Source organism: Mastomys coucha, unplaced genomic scaffold, assembly GCF_008632895.1.
Source record: "Mastomys coucha isolate ucsf_1 unplaced genomic scaffold, UCSF_Mcou_1 pScaffold18, whole genome shotgun sequence".
Taxonomy (NCBI): domain Eukaryota; kingdom Metazoa; phylum Chordata; class Mammalia; order Rodentia; family Muridae; genus Mastomys; species Mastomys coucha.
In genome coordinates, this window is record NW_022196900.1 from 84,954,007 (window position 1) to 84,966,169 (window position 12,163).

The 12,163-nt window shown below is 48.1% G+C and overlaps 1 protein-coding gene across 8 annotated transcripts in view; it reads left to right on the plus strand.

The window, feature by feature from the left end:
- Csmd2 (CUB and Sushi multiple domains 2) overlaps positions 1-12,163 on the plus strand; it is a 582,522-nt gene that overhangs the window by 565,074 nt on the left and 5,285 nt on the right. For 7 of the 8 annotated variants that reach the window (XM_031378716.1, XM_031378719.1, XM_031378718.1 and 4 more), the window contains 6 exons: positions 2,099-2,210; positions 2,722-2,901; positions 4,976-5,041; positions 7,913-8,074; positions 9,385-9,497; positions 11,325-11,412. In XM_031378716.1, the coding sequence (XP_031234576.1) occupies positions 2,099-2,210; positions 2,722-2,901; positions 4,976-5,041; positions 7,913-8,074; positions 9,385-9,497; positions 11,325-11,412 (721 nt within the window). The remainder of the gene's footprint in view (positions 1-2,098; positions 2,211-2,721; positions 2,902-4,975; positions 5,042-7,912; positions 8,075-9,384; positions 9,498-11,324; positions 11,413-12,163) is intronic. The other variant, XM_031378717.1, reaches the window with a different exon arrangement.

The following is a 12,163-nucleotide window of genomic DNA, read 5'->3' on the forward strand; positions in this document are numbered from 1 at the left end:
CTGGCATCCATTGGCCAGGCTGACATGGAATGTGGCAGTGGGTAGAGCCATGAACAGTTTCCGAGAACCCCAGAGTTTGGACCAGGATTTTTGTGAAAACCAAAAATACCAAAATAAGCAAGGTGCCCACACTCTAGCCACAGACAGGGCTCACTGGGGCAGTGGAAGCCAGCCAGGGCTGGGTGTGAGGCAGCAGCCCGAGGTCTCCCATCTGCAGATAGGTCTTGCACATTTACCTCAGAATGAGCCCTGGGTAGCCTGGGTGACACTGAACAGAGTGAGAGAAGCAGTGAGGACAGGGTACACTCAGGTCAGGACAGTAAACTGGAGCCCAAGATGGCGGCTAAACTAACCTGGAATGATAGGCTGGGACCTGGTCAACTTGTATACACACACACACACACACACACACACACATACATACATTTATACATATATATGTATATATATATATACATATATGTGTGTATACATGTGCATGTATATGCACATGAGATATATACATACATATATGTACATATAGACATATGTATGTGTGTATGTATATACATGCATGTGATCTATATATGTGTATATATGTATATGTATACATATATACATACACACACACCACACACACTCTATGGCTCAGAAGTTCTGCTCACAGAAACATACCCCAGAAACACTCTGTACCTGTCACCAAGCAACCCAAGTGTGCTGTACTCTCAGAATGGATTATTACACAGCCAAGAATATGAATGAACCCCTGGTCTACATGACATGAGTGGATCTTAGAAACATGCTATTGAAGGATAAAGATGCTATGAATATTAAAACAGTAAAAACACTTTCACGTATTTCGACATGCATATAGTATGTATGATAGAATTTTTTTTGCAAGGCAAAGAAATTAAAAACACAAATTCAAGATAGCAGTTACCAGAGAAGAGCCGAGGAGTGGAACGGGGAGGGAGGTAACAGATGAGCCACCTGGGCCCAGTGATCCAGCCCGCAGGCTGTGTGGTGGCTCCACGTTGCATCATAACTTTTGCAAAGACAAAGGCATGGGCATCCTGCAGGATGAGGCCAACGTGCATATTCTGGGTCTTATTCTGCCCTTGAAGGCAGTGACTCTCAGCCACTATTTCAAATGCCACTCGGGCTGCTGAGTCAAGGACAGAAAACACAGTGGTTCAGAACAGAAGTACAAAGGATTCAGTGGAGGAGACCCTTGCTGTCATGACTGGGTGCAGAGACAGGGGCAGCATTGTGGGGGAGCGGAGCCTTCAGGATGCATTGTGCTCACCTTGCGCTTCCCTAGAGCCAAGAGGCCCCATGGTAGGATTGGGGGCCAAGGGTGGAATCAGACTTAGCTTCAGGGGTTTGATTTGGCCAACTAGGCAGAGAAAGGTACCCAATTTGTAGAACCAAATGAGGAGGGCTGAGAGAACAGGTTGGGTGTGAAGGAAACCGGTATAATGAAGAGCACTGCCTTGACTCTGAATCTGACTTTGTTAATATAAGGACCCATGAACGTTGGAGCTGGGAGATGTTACAGTCTGAATTGCATTGTGGGAAACTGACCTGTCCATTAAGCCAAATGGACAGAAGAAGCCAGTGACTCTTGGAGGATAGAGATGAGGACACAGCCAAACAAGAGAGGGCAGCAGTTCTGCCTGACAGTTTCCAAAGCACAGATACTCCACATCTGGAAAGGAGACAGGTCTCCAACTCTTAGAATATAGTTTTATAAGAAGAAAGTTCTTCATGTTTTTTAAAATGTTTCAACTCCACCATCACATTTGAATGTCACAGATTTCCAGTGTCATTCTGGCACAGCAGCTGTCCCCTCTTTATGCTCAGGGAGACTGTGGTTCGGTGCTCCATTCAAGGAGGAAATGCTCACCCTAACAGTGTGACACGCCCCTAAGGGCACTGATCTGGTCACAAGGCATACTTTGAGTTGGTTCCAAAGGACCAATAGGACTCAGCCAGGCAGAGAAGCTTCATGGTACCAACAGAGGCCACAGCCTGAGTTGGAGTTCTCCCCTGGGAAGTATGTGACTGTGGGACACTGCTAGGTGGAAGGTGACATGGGACACTTCTGTCCTTGTGGCAGGTTGGGAGCACGGTGCTATTCCGTTGTCAGAAAGGTTACCTGCTTCAGGGATCCACCACCAGGACCTGCCTTCCCAACCTGACCTGGAGTGGAACCCCACCTGACTGTGTCCGTGAGTGCCACCCCACCTGACCCCACACTTCATCCACTGCCCCAGGATGGAGTGGCTGGCGGGATGTGTTCCCATCAGGACCAATGCTGATCTCTCTATAGTACTTGCCTCTTGGGACATCACAGATGTTTCTACACAAAAGCCTTTCTGGAGTTTGACAGTCATCCCTAGACCTTAGCAAAGAATAAGTGATCCAGAGCCATTGAGAACTAAGAACTATGGAGGGGCAGGGGCATGGAAACATTGTAGCCATTAGAGTCATTTGCTTGGTGTTGCACATTGAGGTTCCTGGTGACTGGCTAAGCCATCATGCTAAAATATTCCTAAAGCCCTTGAGTGTGGGCTGGAAAAGAAGTGAAGGAGGGGGAGTCAGGTATGAAAGGGCAGAGAATGAAAGGAACAGGTTCTACAGAGGGACAGGGGATGGAGGAGAGGCCCCTCAAATGTGTCTGCTGTATCTTCAAATCCCGGACTTCTCAGGCCTAACATTGTCTTTGCTCTCGTCACCCAGCCCACCACTGCAAGCAACCAGAGACGCCCACACATGCCAATGTCGGGGCCCTGGACCTTCCATCCATGGGTTACACACTCATCTACTCCTGCCAGGAGGGCTTCTCCCTCAGGGGTGGCTCTGAGCACCGTACCTGTAAAGCCGACGGCAGCTGGACAGGCAAACCGCCCATCTGCCTGGGTGAGTGAGCCCTTTCTAGGGCAGAAGCCGAGGAGAAAGGGGTTGGCAGGCACTGAAGAGGGCCAGGAGGAGGGTAAAGCTTCCAACTGAAGTGCGGCCGAGGCAGAAGACCACTTCAGAACAGCTCTCACAAGCTCATGTCAACCCCACCGCCTGCCTTCATTTAAGCAAACACACACCATCCCTTTCACTTAAACAAGCACACACCATCCCACCCAGTTCCTCCTAGCAGGCCCGAAGAGCACCTAACTTTATCCTCTCCCCCTGTTAGTCTTACTGTCACCCTGCCAGGCCTATCCTGGGCATGGCATGCTTGCCTGTCCTAAAGGAGTTCCCAACAAGGCACATTATCATGTTACAGGCATGATATGTCCTCCCAGGGACACTTACCAGAGTCTCCAGGCCCATGACGGAGGGTGGGAGAAAATGGGAATAAGGATATTCTGAGAAAGTGAAAGTGTAGCCAGGGTAGGAATGGGCGAGAGAGCTGAGAGAAAAGTCCCAGAGCCCTGGCCAGCAGCACCGTGGCCCTGCATAGGTCATTTACACAGCACTGGCCTCTCCCATGTTGATAGTGAAGCAAGGCTCTTCCTCACCATGCTCTTTCGGGTATGTGAAGCCCAGGCAGGGAAAGGATTCTAGTCCTTCTCTGCCAACTGTCTTCTTCCATACATTCACCCTGATGTCACTCTCTGCAGCCTCTACTTTCCCGACACAGTCGGTATTTTAAAATACGTTGTCGCGTTAACATGTCACCACCATATGTGGAAGACATAGAAATAATGAATGCTTGAAAGAGACACTGATCATCGTAACCTGAGCAGTGTAGCAACAGATGAGGAGCCAAGAGGAGCCAAGAGATGGGCTGAATGCTGGGGATGAGGGGGAAGGCCACTGAAGGGGAGGGCAGGAGCCAGGGAGGACCGCCTCGGGAATGTCATGTGTGGCATATGGCATGGTATGTGTTTATGGAAGGGGTATGTGATGTGTTGAGGGGATACGGTACATATATGTGAAATATCTAGTGTGTGTGTATGTGTTTATTATGAAGTGTGTGTGGGGAAAGGGTATTTGATTTATGTGTGAGGTATATGGTGTGGGTTGTGTGTGTGAGAAAGAAAGAGAAAGAGATGATATGGAGCTATATAGTATGGTGTGTGTGTGTGATACATGGTGCGACAGCGTGAGTTACATATGGTATGAGGTATGTGTGTGAAATATATGGTGTTGGGGTATACGATGTGTGTGAGGGGGAGTATATGTATGATATGCAGTGTGAGATGTGTATGTGTGCATGTGTGATATGTATGTCTGTGTGTCTGGGGTGTATGTTATAGTATGTATGAAGTATATGGTATGGGATATGTGCGTGTGTAGTATGTGGTGTGGAATTGTGGTATATGGTATTGTACACATGTGGCATGTGCGTGGATATGTGTAAACTGTGGTATGAGATGTGTATGGTATGGTGTATATGTGGTGTGTGTGTGTGTGTGTCTCCATGGTGTGTGGTGTGTGTATGTGGTTCATGGTGTGTGATAGGTGTGGTACACAATGTGTGGTGTGTGCATGGTACATGGAGTGTGTGTTTTACGTCCACACAAGCCATGTACAGAGAGGTTGACTGTGTATCTTGGACACTGAAAACAGTGCTGCAGAGAACCCAAGCGTGAGGCTCATCGCCAGCATGGTGGATTCAGTTCCTTTGGGATACACCCAGGAGTGAGATTGCAGGACCCAATGATAATTCTATTTTGAGTTGTCCTTAACTGTTTCAAGATCATGCCAGATTCTGCTGTTCTTATTTAATACAGTAACAAAGAACCACATAAACATGCACATCTGTGTGCTTCGTCTGACACGCCAGTAAAAGTGACTGATGTGTCTGATTCCCTCGTTTGCCTGTGCACCGTGCCTTTCTGAGATGAGTGCGTAACATCACTGTCCTGGTAGGAGAGGATGAAAGGATGGGTCACGTGCATGTACACCTAACTTCAGCCAAGCAGCTGTCATCAGCTTCCCTCCACAGTGGGAACCAGAGGCTGACCCTATTTCCTCCCCTTGCCTTTCCCAGCAGAGGCCCGGCCCAGCGGGAGACCCATCAACACTGCCCGGGAGCCTCTGCTCACCCAGGCCTCAGGTAAGCAGAGTCCAGATTGCTGGCTCACAGAACTGGTGCTGCCTCTGCCCATTCCCATTCCGTTAGCCAGTTTCAGGCACACGGGTCCCACGCCCAGTGGGAAGGAATGGAGACCCTCCACAGACACCAAGGCAGTTCCCCCGACAACTCCTAAGACTCTGAGAGGAAGCGAACCTTAACGAGAAGCTTCATCAAAAGAGAAAGCCCAGGCCCTTAGAAAAGTGACTGGGGACCTGAGCTCTGGGATCACTGGGTAGTGCAGCCCTTCCTGGCACAGCACCCACCAGTGTGTGCACACAAACCCAGAGACTCTGGTCCTTCTCGCGGAGCTCCCTGGTCACAGGGACCTCTTCAAGGTAGGCACTGTGTCTTTAAGAATGTCACGTCCAGCCGGGCGGTGATGGCGCACACCTTTAATCCCAGCACTTGGGAGGCAGAGGCAGGTGGTTTTCTGAGTTCGAGGCCAGCCTGGTCTACAGAGTGAGTTCCAGGACAGCCAGGGCTACACAGAGAAACCCTGTCTCGAAAAAAAAAAAAGAATTTCGCCTCCAGAACTGGACGCAGAACCACATTGCAGTTTGGCCAATGCAAATTATTCAAATTATTACAAACTGATTCCTAGGTTGGACCTTCTATTTTTGTTACCGTGATTGTTAGATTTCCACGGCTGTGACAAAGACTATGTCCATCTAACTATGAAGACAAAATGTTTATTTTAATTCACGGTTCTGGTGGTTAATCCAGGACTGGTTGGCTTTGAGGCTGGTAGGGTAGCAAATGTCATGGTGGGAGCATATTGTGGAGAAATCCCACTCGCCTCACAGCTGTGTGAGAGAGAAAGGGGAAGATAAGGTGGCTGGGGCCCCACAGTTCCCTTCAGGGGCGCGCCCTACTGACCTAAAACCTCCTGCCTCACCTCCTAAAGCTTCGACCACCCACCCTCCACCTCCCACCTCCCAAGAGTACCAAGCTGGAAACTACGCTTTAATAGTGGGCTTCTGGGGGAACCTTCCAGATCCAAACAGGAGTGTACCTTGGCGTGTATGTTAAAGTTCTATAGATTTGGTTCACAGGCCATTTTGGTCCCTGACCAGGTATATCTGTTAACAATTGAGCTCATGTCAATTAAATTGTGTTATTAGGTTAAATAGGGAGGGAAAATCTTGCCTTAGGACAGTGGTTCTCAACCTTCCTCAGTTTCAGTTCCTCATGTTGTGATGACCTCCAACCATAAGATCATCTCATTGCTACTTCGTAACTGTAGTCTTGCTACTGTTGTGAATGGTAGTGTAAATATCTGATATGCAGCCCCCAAAGGGGTCCTAACCCACAGGTTGAGAACCACTGCCTAAGAAAGTTGCTACAAAGATGAATGGTTTGGTAGCCGCACTTGAATGGTACAAGGAGCTTCTGTACACTCACATTGTATACTTGATTTGGAGTATTGGAGCACTTAAACATTGTAGCATTTAAGACCGAGAGTGACCATAATGAGTGAGGTGGCATGGCTCCGACTTACAGAATAGAACTGCAGCCCATAAGTGAGGAAGCTGGTCACTGGTACTTGATGAAGCCAGCACACAGGGATGATGGTTCTACGTAGGCACCAGCTTGACTATTCTATGTTCAGGGAGTTGTGTAGGTGTTCTCTTCAGCAATGATACTTTGCCATTGGTTTGTGGAACGCAACCTTCAGTCTTGGCAACAGCTTGGGTTATTTGAGGATTCCAATGAGACCCCTTTGGCTGATAACTCCCGGTATTGGAAGCTTCATTTGGTGACAAGAGATGGCCAGTTGGGGCCCTTCCCCCATTATTGGGAGAACTCATTTAGATTGCTTTCATATATGAATGTAGTTTGGAAAGTTTCCACTGTATTAGGTTTCCACAGTACCACTCAAATAGCCCTTAATTTTAGCTGTCTCTCCCCGTATTTTCTCCCTCATCCCCTCTTCTGTCACCCACTTGATCCTCCCATTCCAACTCCCATCCATAACTACCTATTCTAGTTTTTTTCCCTAAGGAGCTCTATCTGACCCCCACTCCCTGAGTTCTTGTCCCTTCTCTATATCTAACCTCTGTGGTTCTGAGAGGTATCTTAGTTATCATGGATTTATCAGCTATTATCCACGTGTAAGCAAATATATTTACATTTCATTCTTAGATACATGTTTATGAAGCATAATATGAAGTTACATTTTGCATGTATTTGTAACACAAAGCCAATTAATGCACATCACCTCACTTAGAACATTTAATATATACTTTTTAAGCATCTTTAAAATATATAGTATATTATTATTAACCATGGGCAGTAGATCAACAACTGGGCGTGTTTAAAATATACAACATTATCATTATTAACCATGGTCAGGACACTGGGCCCTGCTGGAACTCTGTCCCCTTTGACCCCCAATCCCACTTCTCTCTATGCCCTGCTTCTAAAGTTTGACATTTTAGCTTGGTCTGTAAGTGATACTCCACAATAACCTTCCTATCTCTGGCTTATTTCATGTAACATCATGTCCCCCAAGTCCATCCATGTTGTGGCAAAGGAAAGAATTTTCCTTTATTAAGGGTGAATGGTATTTCATAGTTTAGTCCATTTTCTTTATCCATCCACCCATGGACATTGCAGTTGTCATAATTTGACTGCTGTATTTGCCATGAAGGTGGGCATACAGGTGTCCCTTCCATTGACAGTTTCCATTCCTTCCACCGGTCCTCTAAGACACAGGAAGACTATACAGTCACCAGAATGCCTTACCTCACCCCTACATTAGCCAGAGTCTTCATCTATAATCAGTCATCAGGCTGTCTGTCCCTGGCTGTCCCAACCAAAGTCTAACTCACATGTTCTCGATCCTTCCAGTTCCAGGGGATGTTTTTGCCAAGAATTCCTTGTGGAAAGGGGCCTATGAATACCAGGGGAAGAAGCAGCCAGCCATGCTTAGAGTCACCGGCTTCCAGGTAGCCAACAGCAAGGTCAACGCCACCATGATCGACCATAGTGGGGTGGAACTGCATTTGGCAGGTAAGGAGTCAACCATGTCTCTGAGAGCAGGGCAGGCACAGGGGTGACAGTCCCATCTCCAGGATTAAAAAAATATATATACCAATTTGAGGGCTGAGGAAATGGCTTTGTGGTTAAGAGCACTCGCTACTCTTGAGGAAGACCCAAGTTTGGTTTTTAGCACCCACATGAAGACAGCTCCTTCTGGCCTTCACAAACACCTGCACATATGTGCACACACACACACACACACACACACATGAAGGCAGCTCCTTCTGGCCTTCACAGACACCTGCACATATCTGCACACACACACACACACACACACATACACACACACACTTTAATAATGGTAAATGAAACCTTAAGATAAATGCCAGTTTAGGAGTGAATATACCCATCAGAATACATTGTACCTCCAAGTTTTAAAGTAATAAAAACTATATTCATAGGAAAGAAAATGCATTCCACAAAAGCATTCACAGAAGCAATTTCCTTTTGATGGGCACTTTAAAATCGTGTGTATTTGTGGACACCATTGTAAGTTACCATAGTAACCAGTAAGACCAGAAGAGATCTCTTTTATCTTCAAGCATCCCTTTTTAAAGTTTGTTCAGGTCTCAACTTTTGTATAATCAGAAAACAAGTGTTTTCTTGACTAGACAGATGAATTGATGAATGAGTTAATTAACTAATTAATTAATTAATTTGCATACACACAGCCCATGTATGATCATGCCCCCCATACACACAGTCTTTTTCACTCATTTGTTCTAATAAAAGAGACACACTCCCATGCGTATATGGTGTTCTCTGCTCATGGACTTGCAAGCAAACCTTCCTATGCATTGGTGGTTAGATCAAATATATAAGATCATATTCCTTTTTAAAACCTTTAAATTGTATATATGCATATATGTATGCATGTATGTATGTATGTGTTTGTTTATGTGCATGTACACATGCCACACAACATCATGTGTGTGGACATTAGCAGGCAGCTGCCTGCAGGAGGTTCTCCCCTTCTGCCATGTAGATCTTAGGAATGGAGCTCCATCATTAAGCCTAGCCCCAAGTGCCTTTCCTAAGCTGCTTTACCAGTCCCACCAAAATCATACTTTTGTTTAAACATATAAAAACAGAATCACAGTCTTTGGCTATTCAGTTAGGAGCATGCACCTTCACATTCCTGCACACACTCATGTTCAACCACATACAAGCACATGCACTAACACGCAAGTGTCACACAGACAGTCATGCCCACAACACCCCAGATGTGGATTTTGAGAACTTTCATAGAGTTTCAAATATACCCTACTTTCTTTCTCTAGGGAATTATAAAAAGGAAGATTTCCGCCTCCTGCTTCAGGTCTACCAGGTCACGGGGCCTGTGGAGAGCTTTGTGAACAAGTTCAAAGACGACCACTGGGCGTTAGATGGCCATGTAAGTGAGGCAATTTGCTCTTCACCGGGCCTTGCACCCCACCCTTGTTCCCAGATTGCTTGCAGAGAAAGGACAGTGGGTGTGGAAACTGCTGAGGTCGCCTGGAAACCAAGGAGTCTTAAGGCCAGGACTAGGAACTAGGGAGTCCTGGTCAGCTGATGGACTGGGAAAAGTGGGGATCAAAGAGGCTTGAAGACTCAGAGTAGAAGGCCACCATGTCTGAGAGGAATGTGTGGGCTCTGTAATCAGAACAGGAAGCAGGAAGCAGGGCTCGGGAGTATGAGAGTGAAGGTCATGGTGTCATGGGTGTGGGCTGGGAGAAAGTGAATCCCCAGTGACTCCCTGGGATATGTGCTCAAGTTTGAGACGTGGACTGTAGGTTACTCAGCACAGCATGGGAGCCCAGGATACAGAAGAGAGAGGCAGGGAGCTCTTGAATGCCTTGGTGGGAAATATATACATTGCAGAGTATTCACAAAGTAGAAACCAGTCCTTAGTGACGGTCATGTGCAGGTCCCTTCTGACTTCACGAAGGAGCGCTGGGCCTAGAATCACCTATCACAGCCCCGACATCACTGTCTTTGACCCCTAGAGGGAAGACAGAATGGGGAAAGAACAAATGTTCTAATGGGCTGGGGTAGCAAAGCTGAGGACAGAGCTAGCTGGTGGAGTGCTGTGGCTGAGAGATTCTAGTTGGTAGACCCACAAGGAGAAGCTACATGGCTTCTCTGGGGATGGAGCCTGCAGGCAGTTCCCCGATGTGCCCAGGATGTCTGTGGATCCCTTGGGGATCCTGTGCTAGTATTAACAGCAGTCCAAAAGCTGAGAATGAATAACTGATTGAAAGTGCCAGGGGGAGAGAAGGAACAAGTGGTTCAACCAGGCCAGGAGGATCTGCAGATGTACATAGAGGAGGGTCAAAGATGGGACCTGGAGTGGGGAGTGCAGGCCAAGGGAGGAGAAGGATAAAACTGTGGGTTCAGAAGCAGCTGGCAACCATTGGAATCCCTTCTTCAGCCAGCCCAGGATCTGTCTGAGGGAATGCATGAAAACACTAGACAAAGGGTACCCCTGGAACTGGAGCATGGGTTTGGGGGTTACACCTGCAGCATCCTTAAAACACTCCAGCTGCTAAGAGGACAGGCCAACTGTTAGAACATCATAAGGGTCAGGTGCAGGGGGATGCTGATGCGTTATGTCCCAGCCACCACCTCAGAAACCATCATCCTCTGGAATGGCCAGAAACTCTCCAGAATGTGTTAACTCTGCTGGGCTTATCTCCCTCGCAATTTTGTTGGCAGTCCACACATCAGTTCTTATCACAGTTTACTCCTACGACTCCATGTGCCCAAAGCCTACTAACGATCAAGCTGAGGGCATCACTATGACATCCCACAAATGGGAACTGAATCATGGAGCAGTGTGAGCAGCAGAAGCCAAAGGACATGGACCTTTGCACCTCAGCTCCCAGCAGTGGGGAGTTGTAGACAGAAGGAGCGGCAGTTTGCGGCCATCTTTGGCAATATATAGAAGTTTGAGACCTGCCTAGGTTACTTGAGGTCTCACCTCAAAAATCCAGAAAAAGAAAAGAGAAAAAACCCACACTCCTACACACACACACACACACACACACACACACACACACACCTCACACCTCACACCTCACATCTAGTAGGTGTCCTTCTGGTCTGGCAGGAGTTCCAGATTGTTCTAACATGCCTTGCCCCCCTTTCTCTCTCCCTCCCTCCCTCCTTCCTCCTCTGTCCCCATCTCCCTCCCCCCACACTCTCCCCGTCTCTCTCCTCCTGCCCACTTCTGCTGTTACAGGTTTCCTCAGAGTCCTCTGGAGGCACCTTCGTCTACCAAGGCTCTGTCAAGGGCCAAGGCTTTGGGCAGTTCGGCTTTCAAAGACTTGGTAAATAGACATGGGCCCTTGGAGGGGTGAGCTCAGGGGGCAGGAGATGAGCTGTGTCCTGGTGCAGGAAGGAAAGTGATGAACGCCTCTACCTGAAGTAGGATTTCTTACGTTCATCTCAAAACGGATGCTAGACTGACACTCAGCCTTAGGTTGCCGGATTTGCCATCGGCCACTACAGGCATCACCCCTGCCCAGAGGATCAGGGAGTAGCTGAAGCATCAGGCTGCCCTTCCCTGTAATGTCATGTCTTCCTTAGCATTTTCCCAGGAGGCAGGGATTGCCCTTCTGTCGCAGACGAAAGACCCAAACACTAAGGAACCTTCTCCTGTTTGTCCTGTCTCAGGATTGGACTCCGCACACTTGGTCATCCTCACTCCAAAAGCAGGTCCTGTCCTAGGGGCTTGGACTTTCATGGGATAGGGTCCCAGCTTCTCAGGAATAATAAATAAAAGACATGGAAAGCCACCTCTGTATCCCACGCCCTGTGCCCTCCCATTCCCAGGCCCCCTGCCTACCAGGCCCCCTGCCTACCAGGACCCCTGCCTACCAGGACCCCTGCCTACCAGGACCCCAGTCTACCAGGCCCCCTGCCTACCAGGACCCCAGTCTACCAGGACCCCTGCCTACCAGGCCCCCTGCCTACCAGGCCCCCTGCCTACCAGGCCCCCTGCCTACCAGGCCCCCTGCCTACCAGGACCCCAGTCTACCAGGACCCCTGCCTACCAGGACCCCTGCCTACCAGGCCCCC